This window comes from Vulpes vulpes, chromosome X, assembly GCF_048418805.1.
Source record: "Vulpes vulpes isolate BD-2025 chromosome X, VulVul3, whole genome shotgun sequence".
Taxonomy (NCBI): Eukaryota; Metazoa; Chordata; class Mammalia; order Carnivora; family Canidae; genus Vulpes; species Vulpes vulpes.
In genome coordinates, this window is record NC_132796.1 from 58,665,602 (window position 1) to 58,687,832 (window position 22,231).

General features: G+C 34.2%; 1 protein-coding gene across 3 annotated transcripts in view; it reads right to left on the reverse strand.

Annotated features, from left to right (window-relative positions):
• The window catches only part of BRWD3 (bromodomain and WD repeat domain containing 3), a 193,504-nt gene that overhangs the window by 105,926 nt on the left and 65,347 nt on the right, over positions 1-22,231 (reverse strand). For 2 of the 3 annotated variants that reach the window (XM_025988640.2, XM_072744418.1), the window contains exons 7-11: positions 18,660-18,820; positions 17,551-17,772; positions 13,438-13,538; positions 12,430-12,500; positions 11,160-11,260 (exon numbers count right to left, since the gene is read on the reverse strand). In XM_025988640.2, coding sequence (XP_025844425.1) covers positions 11,160-11,260; positions 12,430-12,500; positions 13,438-13,538; positions 17,551-17,772; positions 18,660-18,820 — 656 coding nt within the window. Of the gene's footprint in view, positions 1-10,564; positions 11,261-12,429; positions 12,501-13,437; positions 13,539-17,550; positions 17,773-18,659; positions 18,821-22,231 lie in introns of all 3 variants that reach the window. The other variant, XM_072744419.1, reaches the window with a different exon arrangement.

A 22,231-nucleotide genomic window follows, 5' to 3' on the forward strand; every position in this document is an offset into this window, starting at 1 on the left:
CCAACATACAGAAAAACACCCAGTGCTCATCCCGTCAAGTGTCCACCTCAGTGCCCGTCACCCATTCCCCTCCAACACCCGCCCTCCTCCCCCTCCACCACCCCTAGTTCGTTTCCCCGAGTTAGGAGTCTTTATGTTCTGTCTCCCTTCCTGATTTCTGGCTGTTTTTGGTTCCTCTCTGTTCAATTTCATTCTTTGTCTTTCTTTCTTTTGCATTCTTGTGCTTTTGTAATTTTCTTTAGTGTTATGCTTAATTCATTTCTCATTATCTTTTGTGTTCTACTACAGATTTCTGCTTTGTATTAAGTGAGTTTCACACTGAACATCATATATATATATATATAAATATAAAATTTTTAAGTGACAGAATCTGACATATGAATGCATTCTAAAACTATTCATCTTTATCACCCCTTGTGTGTTATTTTTATATTTAATTTATTTATTTATTTATTTATTTATTTATTTATTTATTTATTTATTTATTTTAAATTAATGTTCATTTTAACTCTGTTCATTTTGGATGCCTACCAGGGAAAATGGCAGAGTAGGAGGACCTGAGCTCAATCCATACCACTAGATCCAAATAAATAAACTGGAGAGTAATTTGAACATTGTCAGAATAAACTCCACAATGAAATGGAGAGGAAAAGCTGCATCTGAAAGGTTAGGAAGGTCAGAAAGGCAGAGAGAGGCTACTGGCAGAAGGGAGGGAGCTGTGTGCATGGAGAGCACAAAGAAACAGGCCTTCACACCAAGGAACTCACACAGAGAAGACTAATCGCCATAATGTTTGACTTTGAAAACCAGAAGGGCTAAAATCTGTGAATGTGTATAATTAGTGAGACTTGGAGCCTGAAACTTTAAAAGTCAGCTTACTCAGCACTGTGCCAGCCATGAGACTGAGTGACAGCTGGGCCATTGACCTTAAAGAGATAGCAACCTGCATGGAGAGGCAACATAAAAATAGTATTTTACACAATGCTGGGGAGCAAACAGGAGATAGATCTGTTCATACTGATTTCAGACCATGTTGCAGGACTTCAAAAATGAAGGACCCAGCAGGCGCGAGTTTCACTCCCATCCCTCAGCATAAACACGTGGTCATCTGCAGGAGATGGGGCTACACAGACACTTGCTATTTAACAGACTGGCAGTATGCCACCTCCATGAGTTCTCCTGAGCACTCAGGCACTCCAAGCCTGCTGACCTGTGATGGTAGGCTCAGGGCAAATTTTGTTAAAGCAAAAAAAACACTAAAAATAAATATTTCGGGATCCCTGGGTGGCGCAGCGGTTTGGCGCCTGCCTTTGGCCCAGGGCGCGATCCTGGAGACCCGGGATCAAATCCCACGTCAGGCTCCCGGTGCATGGAGCCTGCTTCTCCCTCTGCCTGTGTCTCTGCCTCTCTCTCTCTCTCTCTCTCTCTCTCTCTCTCTCTGTATGACTATCATAGATAAATAAAAAAAATTAAAAAAAAATTAAAAAAAAAATAAATATTTCTGTAAAAAATCAGTTAATCTCACAAAATAACAGGATATAAATTATAACAACATACACATTAATCATGGGGATTAGAGGAGACTCCTCCCCCACTCACCAGTACATAGGTGCCCCCATGCACTGAACCCAGCGACCTCACAGCACACAACTATCTTGCCATACTGAACCATTTTGACCATGTAGTGACCAGCTGCTGAGTACAAAACTGGTGCTGTAGAGCCAAGCCTTGTCACATGCTCCAAGCCACTATCATGCACCAATCATACGCAGGCATCATGACAGTCAGCACCCAACCTCCTACCCCCCGGCCAGCCCGGCAAGCAGTCCCCAGCCAAAAGAGTGCTTCTGGGGATGCAGCATAGGGCTAGTGGCCCAGTGCAAAAGCTGCTAACACTACCACCCTACTCCCAAGTTCCTGGGTGGGCATGACCTTAGAGCTAGCCTGCCCAGTTCCCACTAACAATACAGAAGACACGGATATCCCACAACAGGCAGAGAATCAGTGCAGATGAATGCAATGAAAGGAAAAGTGACTCAGTCACAACAGCAGAGGACAAACAACACACACACATGCGTGCATGCACACACACACAGTATACACTCCTGAAGTGCAAGATTCAGGTAAACATGGGATAGTACGCTGCAGGGCACTCCAGGACATCTTTTTAAAGGCACTACTTTGAAGAGTAGAAGACATAGCTGACTTTATTAACACAGAGAAACAGACACAGAGAGGGAGACAAAATGAGCGAACTTTATCCCAAATGAAAGAACAGGAAAAGGCCATGGTTAGAGATCTAAATGAAACAGATGTAAGTAACATGCCTAGTAGAGAATTTAAAACAATGACCATAAGGACACTCACTGCACATAAGAAAGGGGTAGAAGACATGAGGAAGACCTTAGCACAGAGATAAAGAATAACACTACAGAGATAAAGGGGTCAATAAACAAAATGAGAAACATGCTTGATGGAATGAAGAGAACAATGGAAGAAGCAGAGAAACAAATTATTGACGGAGAAGACAGAATAATGAAAAGTACTCAAGTTTAACAAAAGAGAGAAAAATAAATACCAAATGAGAATAGACTTTGGGAACTAAGTGATTCCATCAAATTTAATAACATTTTATTATAAGAGTTCCAGAAGAACAAGAGAGAGAAAAGGAACCAGATAATTTATGTGAGGAAATAATAGCTGAAAACTTCCCTAATCTGGAGAAGGAAATAGATATACAAATCCAGGAAGCACAGAAAATTCCATCAAAATCAACAAAAGCAGGCCAACACTAACACATGGTATAATTAAATGTGCAAAATATAGTGATATAGACTAAATCTTAAAAGTAGCAAGACAAAATAATATAGTAACTTAAAAGGGAAAACCAATATGCTAGCAAGGAGACTTTTAAATGGAAACTTTGCAAGCCAGAAGGGAGTGACAAAGTGCTAAATGGGAGAAATCTGCAGCCCAGAATAGTTTATCCAGCAAGGCTATGATTCAGAATAGAAGGAGACATAAAGAGTTCCCAAGACAAACAAACAACCTAAAGGAATTCATGACAAACAAAACCAGCCCTGCTACAAATATTTAAGGGGACTCTTTGTGTGGAAAGGAGAAACAAAAAGTAACAGTATAATGGTTGGAAACAAAAAAAAACACTAAAAATAAATATTTCTGTAAAAAATCAGTTAATCTCACAAAATAACAGGATATAAATTATAACAACATACACATTAATCATGGGGATTAGAGGAGTAAGGATGAATTCAAACTTAAGAAACCATCACTTTAATATAGACTTCTATATACAAAGGAAGTTATACACAAAACTAATGGTAACCATATATCAAGAACCACCAATATATGTGTAAAAAATAAAGAGAATGACATCCAAACACATCACTAATCAGTATCAAGAAAACATGAAAAAGAGAAAAACAAGAAAGGATCAAAGAAAATCTTCATAAACAACTACGAAACAAATAGTAAAATGACAATAAATAAATATTTATCAATAATTACTTTGAATGTAAATGGCCTATAAGTTCTAATCAAATATATAGGGTGACGCAATGGGTACAAAACAAGACCCATCTATGTGCTATCTACAGAACACTGATTTTAGCCCTAAAGAAACCTGCAGATTGAAAGTAAAGGGATGGAGAAATATCACGCACATGGTAGTCAAAAGAAAGCCAGAGTAGCAATACTTACATCAGAAAAAAAACAGACATTAAAAAAAAAAAGACTAACAAGAGTCAAAGAAGGTCACTGTGTAATAATAAAGGGGAGACTCCAACAACAAGATATAACAACTATAAATATTAGCTGTACACAAATACATAAAACAGTTAATAACAAACATGAAGGAACTAATCGACACTAAGACAATTTTAGTACAGGACTTTATCACTGCACTTACATCACTGGACAGATATCTGAACAGAAAAGCAACAAGGAAACAATGGACTTGAATGAGACACTGGAATATGTGAATTTAACATATATATTCAAAACATTCCATCCTAAAATAGCAAAATAGACATGCTTTTCAAGTGTACACAGAATATTATCTAGAATAGAACACAAATTACCCCACAAAGTATCCTTAACAAATTAAAGATAGCAAAGTCATACTATGCATCTTTTCTGACCTATGAAACTATGAAACTAGAAGTCAATCACAAGAAAATTCTGGAAAGACCACAACACATGGAGATTAAATAATGTTACTCAACAATGAATAGTCAACCAGGAAACAAAAGAAGAAATTTAAAAATACATGGAAACAAATAAAAATAAAAACAAAAAAAACAGTTCCAAACCCTCAATGCAGCAAAGGTATTTCTAAAAGGGAAGTTTTGGCAATACAGGCCTTCTTGAAGAAGAAAAATCCCAAATAAACAACCTAACATTATACCTTAAAGGTCTAGAAAAAGGACAAACTACACCTAAAACCAGCAGAAAGAAGGAAATAAAAAGATGAGAGCTGAAATAAATGATATAGGAGCTAAAAAAACAATTGAACACATCAATGAAACCAGGAGCTTGCTTCCTTGAAAAAATTAATAAAACTGATAAACCTCTAGCCAGACTTACCAAGAAAAAAGAGAAAGGACTCAAATGAATAGAATCCCAAAGGAGAAAAGAAAAATAACCAATACCATAGAAATACAAAAAATTATAGAAGAATACAATGAAAAAATGATATGCCAACATATTGGACAACCTGGAAGAAATGGATAAATTCTGTAAACATATAAATGACCAAAACTGAAACATCCAGAAATATAAAATTGAACAGAACAATACCAACAAAGAAACTGAATCAGTAATAAAATAACTAATTCATAACCAACAAAAGTCTAGGACCAGAGGGCTTCACAGGTAGATTCTACCAAATATTTAAAGAATTAATACTTCTCCTCAAATAGTTCAGAAAATAGAAAAGGAAGGAAAAACATCCAAATTCATTCTCTGAGTACATTACCCTGATACCAACACAAAAGACACCACTGAAAATGAATGACAGGCTAATATCCCTGATGAACATGGATGCAAAAATATTCACCAAAATACTAGTAAACCAAATTCGACAATACATGAATAAAATTATTTAACAAGATCAAGTGGGATTTATTCCTGGGTTGCAACAGTGGTTCAGTATTTGAAATCAATCAATGTGATGCATCACATCAATATGAAAAAAGATAAGAAACATATGATCTGTTCAATAGATGTGGAAAAACCATTTGACAAAAGTACAACATCCAGTCATGATAAAATCCCTCAACTAAATAGGTTTAGAGGAAACATACTCTAACATCATAAAGGCCTTATGTGAAAACCCCACAACTAACAGTATCTTCAATGGGAAACAACTGGGAGCTTCTTCTCTATGGTCAGGAACAAGATAGGGATGTCATTCTTACCACTGTTATTTAGCATAGTACTAGGAGTCCCAACCACAGCCATTAGACAACAAAAAGAAATAAAAGGCATTCAAATCAGCAAGGAATAAATCAAATTTTCACTATTTCCAAATGTCATGATACTCCTTACAGAACACACAAAAGACACCACCAAAACACTGCTAAAACTGATAAATAAATTCAGTAAAGTTGTAGGATACAAAATCAACGTACAGAAATTTGTTGCATTTCTATGTTAATGATAAAGCAGAAGAAGAAAGAGAAATTAAGGAATCAATCCAACTTATAACTGCACCAGAAACAATAAGATAGATAGGAATAAACCTAACTAAAGAGGTAAAAGACCTGGACTCTGAAAACTATAAAATGCTGATGAAAGAAAATGGGAGTCATAGGAATGGAAAGACATCCCATGCTCATGGATCAGAAGAACAAATACTGTTAAGATGTATATACTACCCAAAGTAATCTACACATTTAATGAAATCCTTATCAAAATACCATGACCATTTTTTACATAGTTAGAACAAACAATCCAAAAATTTGTAGGGAACCACAAGAAACCTCAAATAACCAATGCAACCTTGAAAAAGAAAAGCAATCTGAAGGCATCACAATTATGGACTTCATGTTATACCACAAAGCTGTAGTTTTCACAACAGTATGGTACTAGTATAAAAATGGATATATAGATCAATGCAAAAGAATAGGAAACTCAGAATTAAACCCACAAATACATGGTCAATTAATGTTTGAAAAGCTGGAAAGAATATTTAATGGGAAAAATCTAGTCTCTACAACAAATGGTGTTGGGAAAACTGGATAACCACATGTAAAAGGAAGAAACTGGACCACTTTCTTACACCATACACAAAAAAATTCAAAAGGGATGAAAGACATAAATGTGAGTCAGGAAACCATCAAAATCCTAGAAAAAAAGGGCAATAACTTCTTTGACATCAACCACAGCAACTTCTTTCTAGATATATCTCCTGAGGCAAGAGAAACAAAAGGAAAATAAACTAATGGGACTGCATCAAAATAAAAAGTATCTGCACAGAGAAGGAAACAACAAAACTAAAAGGCAGCCTAAGCAATGGGAGGAGATATTTGCAAATGATATATCTGATAAAAAAAAGGTTAGTATCCAAAATACATAAGGAACTTATAAAACTCAACACCCAGAAACCAAATAATCCAGTTAAAAAATGGGCAGAAGACATAAACAGACATTTTTTCCAAAAAACACATACAGATGTCCCACAGACACATGAAAAGATGTTCATCTTCACTTACCATCAGGGAAATTCAAATCAAAATTACAATGAGGTATCACCTCATACCTGCCAGAGTGGCTAAAATCAACAACATAAGAAACAACAGGTGTTAGTGAGGATATGAAGAAAGGGAACTCTCTTGCACTGTTCCTGGAAATGGAAACTGGTGCAGCCACTCTGGAAAGCAATATGGAAGTTCTCAAAAAGTTAAAAATTGCACTACCTTATGATCTAGCGATTGTAATTACCCAAAGAATACAAAAACACTAATTCAGAGAAATACATGAACCCCTATTTTTATAATATCATTTTTTATAATAGCCAAAATACAGTAGCAAGCCACATGTCCATCAGTTGATTAATGGATAAAGAATATATACAATGGAATATTATTCAGTTTTAAAAAACGAATGAAATCTTGCCATTTGTAATGACAGGGATGGAGCTACAGAGTATAATGCTAAGCGAACTGTCAGTCAGAGAAAGACAAATACCATATGATTTCAAGCACCTGTGGAATTTAAGAAGCAAAAGAAAGGAGCAAAGGGAAAGAGAGAGACAAATCAAGAAACAGACTTTTACTTTATAAAGAACAAACTGATCTTTACCAGAGGAGTTTTGGAGGGATGGGCTAAATAGGTGATGCGGATTAAGGAGTGTACTTTTCATGATGATCACTGGGTGATGCATGGAACTGTTCAATCACTATATTGTACAGCTAAAACTAATATAACACTGTTGACTAACTGAAATTACAAATTTTAAAAAAACCTTAATTAGGGTAGCCCCGGTGGCCCAGCAGTTTAGCGCTGCCTTCAGCCTGGGGTGTGATCCTGGAGACCTGGGATCAAGTCCCACATCAGGCTCCCTGCGTGGAGCCAGTTTCTCCTTCTGCCTGTGTCTCTGCCTCTCTCTCTGTGTTTCTCATGAATAAATAAATAAAATCTTTCAAAATAAATAAATAAACAAACAAATAAATAAATAAACAAATAAACCTTAATTAACAAAATCTTTTCATTTTCTGTATCCCTGTACTATTACCTAGTTAATTTTTACCAATTTTTTGTTTTAAAATTCATTATTAGTTTCATGCATGTTTAATCCCCTACCTTTAATATATGTCTTTATTAGTGAGACATTTTACTTTCATACAGTTTCTTATTACCAGTTAATTCCTTTTCTTTTCAGCTGAAATTCATCTCTTTAATATTTCTTATAAAACTGTTTTAATGGTCAGGGCACCTGGTGGCTCAGTCCTTTAAATGTCTACCTTCAGCTTAAATCATTATCTCAGGGTCCTGGGATCAAGCCCTGCATCGGACTCCCTGCTCAGTGGCAAGTCTGCTTCTTCCTCTCCCTCTGCCTCTGTGATCTCTCTCATTCTCACTCACTCTCTCTCTCAAATAAATAAATAAAAACCTTTTAAAAATAAATAAATAAATATACAAAATTGTTTTAATGGTGACAAATTCATTTAGTTTTTGATTGTCTGGAAAAGTGTATCTCTAATTAAATTCTGAATAATGTTACCAGGTACACAATTCTGGGTTGGATGCTTGCTTGCTTTTTTTTTTTTCCTTTCAGCACCTTCAATAGGCCATGCTACTCCTTTCAGGCCTACAAAGCTTCCACTGAAAAATCGGCTGAAAGGCTTATGGGGGTCACCTTTTATGCAGTAAGTTATTTTATTCTTGCTGCTTTTAAGATTCTCTTTCATTTTTAATATTTTAGTTTGAATGTTCCTTGATGTAGATCTCTTTGCTTTTTCTTATTTGGAACTCTGTGGGTTTCCTGGAACTGAATATCTGTTTCCTTCCCTAAGTTAGAGAAATTTGCAGCATTTCCTGAAGTAAGTTTTCTACTTTTTTGTCTCTCTCTTCTTTTATTTTATTCTGCTAGGTGTTATCCAGTATGTCCCATAAACTACATCAATTTTTCTATTTTTTTCCTTTGGCTGTTCTTGGTTATTTCTGGTGTACTGTCTTCCAGGATGCTCATCTGTTCTATTTTGTCTATTTTGTCTATTTTGTCTAGTCTGCCATTGAACCCCCTAGTATATTTACCACTTCAGCCCTTGTATTCTTCAGCTTCATGATTTCTCTTTGTTTCTTGTGGTTTATTTCTCTTTGTTGAATTTTTCACTGTGTTTATCCTTCTTTTATAAGTTTGGTGAGTATATTTATGACCATTACTCTGAATTCTTTACCAGGAAGATTACTTATCTCCATTTCATTAAGATCTTTTTCTGAGGTTTTCTCCTATTCTTTCACCAGGAACATATATACCTCTCTCCTCATTTTGCTGGACTCCATGTTTGTTTCTATAGGTTACATAACATAGTTACCTCTTCTTTCAAAAAATTTTAAATTATACGTGATATACAATGTTACATCCATTTCAGGTGTACAATCTGACAAGTTTATACATTATACTATGTTCACCACAAGTGTAGCTACCATCTGTCACCATACAATTCTATTACAATATTATTGACTATATTCCCTATTCAGTACTTTATACCCCCATGAGTATTTATTCCATAACTGGAAACCTGTATCTCTCATTCCCCTTCACCCATTTTGCCAATTTTGCCACTTCCCTCTCCTCTGGCAATCAGAGATATTTTCTCTGTATCTATGGGTCTGTTTCTGCTTTTTGTTTGTTTTATTTTTTAGATTCCACCTATAAATGAAATTGTATAGTGTGGCCTTGCATTGGAGATAAACCTTATTAGTTCATCCATGCCCTAGCATTTGGTTGTTTCTCAGACATCTGTGATTGTCTAGAAGTAGGACAATTTGTTCTTGACAGGTCTCAGATGTTAAGGGTATGTCAAAACCTGTCACTGTTCTAAAGGGAGAGATCTCAGTGCCTAGTTTCAGGCTAACTGGAAGACAGATTATCAGGCAGTATCTTTTAAGATATGCAAATATAGAGTCTTTGAGTCCAAAATTGTAAACTCTGATAACCTCCAGACCAGTTCCACAGGTGTCCCCTGGGCAACATTTGCAAAAAATGGTAGCTTTAGACGTGTGTATAATCTTCTCTGTGAAGTCGTGGTGAGCTATGATGAGGTGAAGTGAGGGTGCTAACATGGTAAATCTCTGCCCATGTTCCCTGTGAGCACTTCTTTAGCCTCTGGATGTGTGACATACTCCACAAAAAAAAGGTTTTTTTCACATCAAACATGGGGATATGTTTCAGGCTTCTGTTTGTGTAGTGCCCTGGACATGGTAGCCTGCCAAAGACTGTCTAACTGCTTCAAACCCATTGGGTCCAAAAATATAATACCCCCAGGTCACTAGAGCCAGGTGGTCAAGGAGTGTCCCCTGTATGGGCTGTGCATGCTCACCAGCTATGGCAGGAGGGCTGTGAATGTGGTATAGGGATGGGGTATTCAGCCCACCTGGTTGTGGTAGGATAGCCGCCACAGTTGCAGTGTGCATGGCCAGGATGCTCCCATTGAAGCTAGCAGACTTAAAGACCTAAAGAAGGGTTTCAAAATAGCACTCACCTATACCAGGACCAACAAGGTAAGAGAATGCAAAAATGGTGCTCTCCTATGTCCCTGGAAAGAATCCCAACAGGTTTTTGCCTCTCTAGCAGATGCTTTAAGATTAGTAAATGAGTCTTCTTCACATAAAGTCTAGGAGCCTTACAAACTGTTGCTTTTGATCTGGGTCCCATGATAAGTGAATCTGTGCAGGAGCCTTTTAAGAGTATATTTTTCATTCCCTATGGTTCTCTTAGAAGTAAGCCTCACTGGGTTCTCACAGCCAGATGCTTTGGGGACTGATTTCTCCAGTGCAATTCCCAAGGGTAAGACTAACTGATATGGGACATAAATACCTTGCTCCTCAAGAAGAAGTTCCATATCATGAGATCACTCCAACTGTGGATTGCTGCTCCTGGGGTGGAGTCTTTTTTCAGGACCACATCTCTACTTCTCCTACCCATCTCGATGTGGCTCTTATATCCTTTGTTGTAGAGGCACTGTTTATCTAGCTTTTGGATCCTTTTTCAGAGGGCACTGTCCCACATATAGCTGTAGATTTGTTGTGTTCACAGGAGGAGGTGATTTCAGGATCCTTCTATGCCACCATTTTTCAATGTTATTTTAAAAAGTACGTAGATTTTAAAGTAAGAAACAGCTCATATAATTAATTAATAAACACAGCAGGCTAAAAGATGATTTTCATAAACTATTACTAATATGTGGTATTTTCTTTTCCCATTTGGTCAAATAGAACTTGTTTTAAATATAACCATACTAAATCTAGAATCTCACACTGATCTTCATTACTACAAAAATATCTTACCATATAGACTGCAGTACCAATATATATTAAATAAAAGTACCTATTAGAAAAGAAGAAATAAAACCAACTTTCCAAAGATATTAAAAAAGAAAGCAACATATATAAGTTTCTCATTTTGCTCTTACCGTATGTGATTCTAATTCAGCAATTTTCTCAGGGATCTCAGAACCCAAATAATATATTCTAATCACATGGTCAGTGCTACCTGTTGTAATGAACATACCACCTGGAAGATTAAAAACAAATAAGCAAACATTGTACCAAGGAACTTTAAAAACCCTTTGATTGCCTTCTTAGTTATATGCTACCTTATATTAAGAGGGCTTCAAGAAATACAGGTTATCTTCAAATTATTAAAGACATATAAAATTTCAGATAAAAAAGTAAAATTAAATAGAAATATTTAAAGGGCAACTATACCATTCACCCAATGAAAATCCAACAGCTATTCACTAATTACAAGCTTCTGAATAATAAACATTAAAGGTCAGAGTCTTGAGGAATTCATTTCTTTGTATTTATGTAAAATCATGATGCTCCAAAATTACTTATAAAATGACCTATTGCTACAATTCTCTTTACAGTGGCTAAAATGGTATAATGTAAAATCTCAACCATTTTTGGGATTATGAGAATATTATAGACATGGATGGTGCTAATGCATTCAAAACAATTTGAATATACTTAAAGTCACAAAACTATCCGCCTAAAAATGGTTATTAAAACAGTAAATTTTAGGAGTCTGGGTGGCTCATTCAGTTGAGTGTCTGACTGTTAGTTTCAGCTCCAGTCATGATCTTCAGGTCTTGAGACTGAGCACTGCATGGGACTTTAAGCTCAGCAAGGAGGCCGCTTGAGATGCCCGTCCTCTACCCCTCCCCTCCATGCATGCATGCACAAACATGGGCACTCTCTCTCTTCAAATCAATAAATAAATAAATCTTTTTTTAAATTAGTAAATCTTGTTATATTTTATCACAGTAAAAGATAAGGTCAATTAGCATGTGATTCTTACCAGTAGAAAAGCACCATTTACACATTATAAAAGTGTCTTCTATATGGAACTACAGTACAAATTTTCTGAAATGTCAGGGCAGGATTTTAATGTTGAACTGTGTGTGTATGAGGGGAGAGTTGTACTTTTTACCAGCCAAATTTTGACTTATATAAAAATATATTAGAAAAAAAGAAAAAAACTCAAAAGCTATTACATGTTAATTAAAGTCAAGAAAGGTTCATCTATTATATTATATGGTTCATATTTTGGGTATATTTCCACTAACATACACTTTTTTCCAATACAAAATTAAAAATAGATTTATTACAAGTTGTAATAAATTAAACTGTATCATTTAATATTTTGGGTACTTGAAACTTTCACTTTTTTACACATACCAGAACTGAAAGATGAACAAGATATCTGAACTCCGGGTCTAGATCTCTCAGTAAATTTCACTGGGCGATCTCTAAGGGAAAAGTAAGATATTTTTATTTTCCATCATCCTCATTTGGCATGCAAGAATCTTTCCACACTGCTAGATATTGACAGATTTAACATCAATATTATAAAAACTACACAATTGAAGTACTCAATAAGTACTATTCCCATCATTCAGGTTAAAAATGCATTAAACCTTGCAAACACACTTTAAGATACCAGTATTATTATTATAACTTTACAAACAAATTACCAGATAACTTACTACCATTAAGAGTTCAAAGTCTTCTTACCATAGTAATAAATGAAACAAATACTCTTTACAAAAATTTTGTGGGATGCCTGAGTGGCTCAATGATTAAGTGTCTGACTTTGGTTCAGGTCATGATTCCAGGGTCCTGGGATCAACAGGCTCCCACATCAGGCTCCTCATAGGGAGCCTGCTTATCCCCTGCCTATGTCTCTGCCTTTCACTCTGTATGTCACTCATGAATAGATAAAATCTTTAAAAAAAATTTCTTTGGGTTTAAGTTAAATAGTATCTTCAACATTGGTTTCATAAAAATTTTATTCTAAAATTTCTAACATCTAATGGAAGTAGGTATATATGTGTGTGTGTGTGTGTGTGTATATATATATACACACACACACACACATATACTTAAATGCATGGACTGGGCAGCCCCAGTGGCACAGCAGTTTAGTGCCGACTGCAGCCAAGCGTGTGATCCCGCAGACCCGGGATCAAGTCCAACGTCAGGCTCTCTGCATGGAGCCTGATTCTCCTTCTGCCTGTGTCTCTGCCTCTTTCTCTCTCTCTGTGTCTCTCATGAATAAATAAATAAAATATTTTAAAAAATAAAAATAAAAATAAATGGATGGACTGTTAAGAATTTCTCAAGGAAGTAAGGAAAAATAAACATGCTTGAGTTTGCACAAAATTTCTAACCCAATTCTAAACTTACCTAAACTTCATTGTTTTTACATGCCATTGCCAGAAACAGATTGTTCCATCAGCACCAGTAGAAGTGAGGTATCTGGTTGTGCCTTTAGTTGATGGACAAAACTATAAAAAAAAAATTCTAATTCAAATAGAAAGCTTTCATGTTCAAACTTATTTTAAACACAGCATGTTTTAAAATTATAATCATTTTAAAATTACCTTAAACGAATTCAATTAAGAATTTCACTTTCAAGAAATCAGTTATCTAAATTTCTTAGATTAATGAATAACTTGCAAAAATTTAAAGTATCAAGAAATTATAGGAAAAAGACATCAAATTTAGGATAAAATATATTAGTCTTAAAATAATTATTTTTAGGGGAGCCTGGGTGGCTCAGTTGGTAGAGAATGCAACTCTTGATCTCAGGGTTATGAGTTCAAGCCCCACATTAAGTACAGAGATTACTTAAAAATAAAACCTTAAAAAATAAATAAAAGTAATTTTTAAATTACTGAATATCAAACTTTAAGATTATTTCATTACTTTTAATGAAGAAAAAAATCACAACATGGTTATTCATTAAACCACTACAAATCTTCTAAACATAAACTTATATAGCAATAATTATGGAATTTTTATAGTTCATATGCATAGGGCATCAGAAATCAATCTAAAATCAAAGCTTAGTAAGTTAATATCTAAATATTTTGGCCCTAATGTTTTACCTTAAATTCTAGCTTCTGTGACATATGGTAAAAATTTTTCATTTGTTTTAGTACAATAAGTAAAATAGGTCAAACCTCTATACCATTGTGGAAAAAACAGATTAAAAAATATACCTAAGTTGCCAATTTAAAGGATGACTACTACCCTAGATGAACATGAATGGCCTTATCATGTAGGATTCTCAGGCTCTGACTCTCAGTATATTATACATCCTCAGAAAACAATCACAGAAAAGGGAAGAGTCATTGGGTTCCTGATGCCTGAGATACAGGAAAAAGTTGAAAATCAAACCAGGGTATCTGCATGCCATGAGTTTTAAAAATCCCAAATAGAGATAATCAACAACAGTAAAATAAGTATTAAGAATCAAGATGCATAGGGTTTGAATAAATTTTTACCTCAAATCTAGAGAAAATGATCATTACAGATATTAGAAGTCATTTATCTAATTTTCTTGATTGGAAACACATAACTTCTATAAAGACTACAGAGTTTAAATCAAACAAATAGTATTAATTAATGTTATCCATTTATAGTTGAGAAATAGTAAAGAAACTAGTACTCAGGTAGTATGCCTATATTTCCCTTTCTGAAATAGAGAAGGTTGCACTGGAAAACTTGATCCACAATTTATAGCAGGAGTCCGCAAATTATAGCCCACATGCCAAATCCAGCATGCTGTCTGTTTCTCTAAATAAAGTTTTACTGGAACAAATTCACCTTACACTGCCTGTGGCTGCTTTTGTACTGTAACACAGAGGTAAGTGTGACAGAATACAAATGGCCTACAAATCCTAAAATATTTACTATCAAATATTTAAATTTGCTGATCTCTGATTTATACACATGAGATAAATAAATATTAAATAGTATAATTGTATCAAGTTTGAAGAAACATTAGAGCCTTTATTATCACCATTATATTTAAACATATTCATCAGTCACAAAGGGGGATTTGGCCTATTAATGTACTCTAGTTGGATTGTTTTTAAATAATAAATCATGTTAGACATTGTAAAAATTAAAACACTTATATGTACATTTCTGAATATAAATTAATATATAATTATTGAAGAAAATTTAGTAAATGTAGAAAAACAACAAAAGCTACTTATAACCCCACCATCCAGAGGCAGCCACTATTAGTATCATATCATTTTACCTCAATTTTGCTTATAAAAAAAAGAATCTGAAAAGGATATACATCATGATGTTAAGAGAGAAAGTTAATTAGCAAAGAATAAGTAAAGCATATTGAATGCATGCTACATGGTACTGATTACTATGGACAAAAATAAAATTAAGATGAGATAAAGAGTGCTGGCCCAGGGAATAACTTAAAATTTTAGAATGGTAAAGTGGTCAGAGAAAGTCTCCCTGAGAAAGGTACATTTGCACAAAGTGGTTAGAAACAGAAGGAATAAACCTTGTGACTATCTAAGGAAGACCATTCCAGAGACATGAAACAGAGAGGAAAGACAAGAGTGAAGCTAGAGTAGTCTAAAAAAGCAAAGAGGGTAGCAGCTTAAGCAGAATGAAAACAGAAAACAAGTGGTAGAAGATGAAGTAAAAGATAGCAAGGGGCTGAGAATGTAGGCCTTACAGTGTGGGTCATTTAAACTTCAACTTTAACTCTGAAATTGTAAGCTACTGAAGTTTCTGAGTACCAGTGACATGATTTAACTTCCATTTAAGAATCACACAGCCTGCTATGCAGAGGTTAGACTGGGGCAAGAAAGGGAAGGGAAGAAGGAGGAAGATCAATTAGAAGTCTGTTTCAATAATCTAGGTCACAGATTATAATGGAATAACAATGATTAAGGTCATGATAATTGATCAGATTCTGGATTTATTCCAATGGTAGAGCCAACATGATATGCTAACAAGTTAGATATGAGATAGAAGACAAAGAAAAAAAAAGGATGCTTACTCTCAGCAATTGGAAGGATAAAATTTGTTTAGTTAAGAAAGCTTTAGGAAAAATATATTAGAGGAAGGAAGACAGAAATTCAATTTTAAATATGTAGACTTTGAGATTCATGACATTCATGTGATAATACCGAGTGGATAGTTAAATATATAAGTATGGAAAGTTCCCAAGAAGAAAATCTGAGTTTGAAAATCATCAGCCTACAGATAAATCCAAAGCCATGAGACTTAATGAGTTATCACTAAGGGAAAGAATGGGACAGAGATCCATGGATCTTTAGGGAGTTCCCACATTTAAACAGAATGAGTTACAAATTAGAAAATGAGACTATGAAGTCGCCAAACAGTATCATAAACACTTTTCAATATAAGCAGTTGTTTTTTTTTTTACATTATATGAGATTTATTTACAAATTCCAGAAATAATCAGATAAGGTGTTAGGAACACAAATAACTAATAATCTAAAACAAAATCCATGAAATAATTTCAAATGATCAAAAATTTGATATAAAATTTAAAAATCCAATATATATTAAACCTGATTCTAGCTCCTCATAAACATGTGATATTTTATTTATTTATTTATTTATTTATTTATTTATTTATTTATTTATTTTAACATGTGATATTTTATTAAAAAACACAAAAACATTGACTGACATACTGCTTAGTGACTAAAGAAGAAAGAAAAGTAAATGGGAATAATTATCTCATCCACAAAAGTGGTCTCCTTGACCAAAGTATAAAACACAGTTTCAGAAGGATTCCTCTTTTGCTCTCAACACAAAGACGAGGACAAGTTCTGGTGAACTAAGCAGAACTTAATATTCTTAAATATTAAGAATATTAAATACTTAAATACTTAAGTTAAATACTCAAAGTTAAATACTCTTAAATACTTAAATTCTTAAATAAAAGTTTTTCTGGGGGGTATTTGGGATTTTCACTACCAACAGTTAGTAAAAATACTCTATGAACAAGAATTTAAAGAAATCAATGTATTTTATGTCAAACATCAAGTTTAAATAGGAAATCACTAAAACTAAGAATAAAATTTTCTTTAACATTAAATCACACACAGATACACACACAATCTGACTGACAAACATCTTGCATTAAATATTAATACAAAGCATGCCAATATTCAAGTTAGAACCTGTTTACAACCTAACAGGTTATTAGTGTTGCTTCCTTACAGCATTTATAAAGCTTTCCGTTCTTCACAAATACTTGTGAGATAAATGTCTAATACTGTATTTGAAAAACCTTTTCAATGATTTTTGAGTTATCCCTAAAAGGAATAAATTTATATGAAAAAGGAATTTAAAAAAATACCAGAGCAGGATAGGGACAAAGCCCTTAGAGATGAACATTTTATGTTGCCATTCTTTATAATGATATCCCCACAAAATAACAAAAACTGAGAGAATTCTCATCCTCATTACATATGTTAGTGATATCTTTTCATTTTTTCTTACCTGTATGGAAGTAATAGAAGCTGAATGTCCCTGAAGGACTGCAACTGGTGCACAAGTTCGAAGACACCACACTCTTACAACCTTATCACAGCTGCCTGCAGCAATAAGAGTGTTTTCATAGTTAACAGCCATGTCAGAAATTTCAGCAGAGTGCCCTCGAAGTGTAGCAAGGAGACGTCCATCATCTGTTGCCCAAATTTTCACCAAACAGTCATCTGAACCCTGCAGTAACACAAAAGAACAGAAAATTTCCAATGAAGCAAAAATTTGCACCACCACCCCATCCCCTTGGGGATGTTTAAATCAAACAAATAGTACCCTGATCAGCAGGAAATCTGCTTCTCCCTCTCCCTCTCCCTCTGCCCCTCCCCTCTGCTTGTGCACACATGAACCAGCTCTCTTTCTCCCAAAAACAAAATATTAAAAAAGCAAAAACAAAAAAACTGTAATTTTGTTTACTAACTTTATAGTACAAATTATTCAACCATAAGAATGACATAATTGTTTTAATTAAGCAGAATAGGCACCAATTACACTAAATGACAAATGGCAAATGCATCTTAATAAATGTTTGCTAAAATGGAATGAAATGAAATTTAATAGATAAATTCATTTCACATAAATTAACCACCTCTAGAATATAAGGCTTCTTAAGATTTAAATTTTTAATTAGATTCCCCAAAACATAGAGTACATTATAGTTCATCCATTTAGTTATATAGAATGAGAAAACATTTTAAATTTCTTTTTTTAAAGTTACATAGTATTTTTTCCACTTTCCTTTTTTAAAGATTTTATTTAAATTCAATTTAGTTAACATATAGTACATTATTAGTTTCAGGGGTAGAATTTAGTGATTCATCAATTATATATAACACCCAGTGCTTACTACATCAAGTGCCCTCCTTAATGTACCTCACCCAACTACGCATTCCCCTACCCACCTCCAGTGCCCTCCAGCCACTCAATTTGTAAACTATTCATCTTTTCTTGCATTCATGTGTCTACAAAGGACGAATTTCTTACAAAGTATAATGCAGTGCCATGTAGCCTACTTTCAATTGCAGTAAATCTCTAACATACTACAGTACCATTAATTTTAAACTCACTGTAAAAATTCTTCTCCCACTTCGGTCAAATGCTACACAGTAGACAGATGACAAGTGCCCCAGAATTCTTTTATGCATCTTAATGTGCTGGTAAGCAGATGAAGGGAAAATATGGCTGAAGCGACTGCATCCAGTTAATTGCCTGCCAGAGGTGATATTCACTGAAAGACATAAAATAGACGAATCCTTCTTAAAACCTAAAAGCAAAACCTACTTCAATAAATTAAATCATAAATATTAAGATGAGATAAAACAGGGTACATACACCATAGCAAATTTACCCTGTAAAAAGTCTAAATTCCATTACTCATTTCATGGTTTTATTCGAGTTTACTACCTCAAAGCACTGAGAATATTTTACTTTTCTTTACAATTTTACTTATTTATTCAAGAGAGACACAGAGAGAGTGATAGGCAGAGACATAGGCAGAGGGAGAAGCAGGCTCCCTGCCGGGAGCCTGATATGGGACTCGATCCCAGGACCCAAGGATTATGACCTGAGCCAAAGGCAGACGCTCAACCACTGAGCCACCCAGGTGCCCTGAGAATACTCTTATTTTAAATCCCACAAGTCTGATTTTCTGTTTGCCTTACTATGGTTTCTCAAGTATATTCTCATTTTACCTTTCTTGGTAAAAACTATAGTCAAAGATACTGTCACATTAAATGTATAGGTAAATCTTACCATAAGATGAAGGAATTTTAGAATAGACACTATATTTGGATAATATAATACATATTAAAAATTACATAGTGAATTTTATGAACTGCTGTCCTACTTCCTCAAAACCATCCACTCCTTATGCAGCTCTCTCTAAACTTTCAAGATTAATAGACTTATACAGTGAAAAAAAGAAAGGAAGCTATGATAATACATTAAATTTTCAGTAACAAACGATCCTTTCTAGGTTTGTCTATAGGTTCTCTGCTTTTTGGTTTCTGGAACTGTAGGCTTCCCCACTAGTTACCAATGAATTTTTGAAACTGCAACTCCTATACAAAATCATAGATATTTTTGTTTGTTTTGCCTTATTAATTTTCTTAAAAAAAAACAGAATAAAGCATAAGTCTGTCCAATCCTCTTCCAAATGCCACCTGGATTCTTCTCACTTACCGAAAATGGAGACCTTAGTACCCACGTAAGGATTTACAAGCACCCATTTGCTCTGTGAAATTCCTCCAGTTTTCCCTTATACACTGAAAATATTTAACACCATATACATTATATTCTAATGAAAACATAATATGCTTATAAGTACAAAGTCACCTTGAGGCAAGATGACATTTTATCATAGTGCATAAATACATAATGCAAATGATAACAGCTTTATGTTGAAGTAAGGCAAATCTAAGGCAAGAATGGATCTGTAGCTAAATTAACACAATTAGAACCATGCCACAATAAACATATGAAACCTTTTCACATCTCAATCTTAAGAGCAATGGAGTCTTTTATTTTTCAGGCAAAGGTAGATCCACTGGCCATTTTAAACTGACAAAATGACAAAAAAATGAAAGATGAATAACAAAACCAATGAAACTTTGAATGAAAATCATAAGAACATAACAGAGATCTCAGTATTTATATAACACTGTGAGATACTAAGTAAATAAATGGTAGAAAACCCAGAAGCATCAGTACCAACTCAAAGGATTTCTTTTTGGCACTTGCTCCCCATCCCAATCACTAGAAATTTTCTCCACGATGGAAAGAGCAGACACCATAACTTTGGGACTTAGTAATCTTCCTTCTCCAGTTAAACATTTCTTATTGCTCTTAGGTCCTTAAAATAATCAATCATCACTTCTGCTTTGTTTTTTCTAGCCATACTTTGCTAGTAGATAGAAGAAAAGGTGTATTACTGTAAGGCAGGGTTTCTCAGCCTCAGAAATACTGCCACTTTGGGCCTAATGAACCATCATTGTGGGGAGCTGTCTGTCTACTGAAGAATATTTAGCATCTCTGGCCTCTACCCCCTAGACTTTAGTAGAACCCTACTACCACAAAGCTGTGACAAGAAAAATATCTGAGACATCGCCAAATGTCTCCCAGTGGTAATAAATAAAAAGAAAAATGCAACAACTGCCCCCAGTTAAAAAACCACTGCTTAAAGTATAAAAACAAAAAAAAAAGCATCAATAGGAAGAAAAGTAATCAGAAAGCATCTAAGAAGAAAAGTAGAGACATAAAGAAAAAAAAAGTAGTGAAAGACATAGAGGAGCAATAAAAAGCTACCAGAAATCCAGACATGCCTCTAACACATATCTGAATTTCTTGAAGGCTAAAGGAACACAACTTAGCATATAAACAAAATATTCTTTTTTTTTTAATATTTTTTTTAATTTTTTATTTATTTATGATAGTCACAGAGAGAGAGAGAGAGAGAGAGAGAGGCAGAGACATAGGCAGAGGGAGAAGCAGGCTCCATGCACCGGGAGCCCGATGTGGGATTCGATCCCGGGTCTCCAGGATCGCGCCCTGGGCCAAAGGCAGGCGCTAAACCGCTGCGCCACCCAGGGATCCCTAAACAAAATATTCTTGATTGAACTAAGAGATCTCATTAGTAACTCAGGCCAAAGCTGTTAAATCAGGAACAATGACTGAAAACACAATGCATCTTTATAGTGCATACAAATTAGCTTTTACTAAGACTCATTTACAAAGAAAATTAGTAAGTAATTGAAAAGAAAAATCGAAAATATTTGCAACAAATGACAAAATCTTAGTATTTCAAAACATACAAAACTATCTATAAGAATACCACTAAGATCTAATAGATGAATGGATAAACGAAATTAACAGATAAGTCATTATATAAGGAAATGCAAATAAATTGAATCACAGAATACATTTAACTATTTTGCCAACTATCAAAAGAAATTTAAATGAAAATAATGAAATACAATACTATACCTAATAAATTAGCACTTTAAAAATTCTAAAACCCAAGGCTAGCAATTACTACTTGAAACCAGTACATGACTATATTTCCAGATACACCATAAAGTGACATAATCAATTTGGAAAATAACTTCAGCAATACCCTTCAAGAGTCATGAAAATATACATACCCAATGCCCAACCCTTCAGAGTCTATTCTAATGACACATCTGATTAGCAAAAATGGGTTACATGTATAAAATGTTTAATAAATTACTATTTATAATACTAAAGAATGATAAATAACCTAAGTCTAATAACAGGGGAATGGTTAATTAAATTATAGAATTATGTGATGGACTCTTCTGTAGGAACTAATAATTAAAATGAAACTAATAATTAAAATACAAAACTACAGCACTGTGGAAAAATGTAGGAACTACAAAGCAAAAAATATAAAATACAACCTTAGAAGTATACTGTCATTTAAATTATGGAAAATATGCATACATGTATAATAAAGACTAGAAAGAAACAAGAGAAATGAAACCAACTACTTTGTGATCAAAGTATAGGTAAAAATTTCACCTAGAACCCTTAACAATACATTTTTATCTTAAACACAATTTTTCTATTGCATTCTTCCTAGCTATTGCTACTAGCTATTCAAAAAAATTCTAACATATATTTG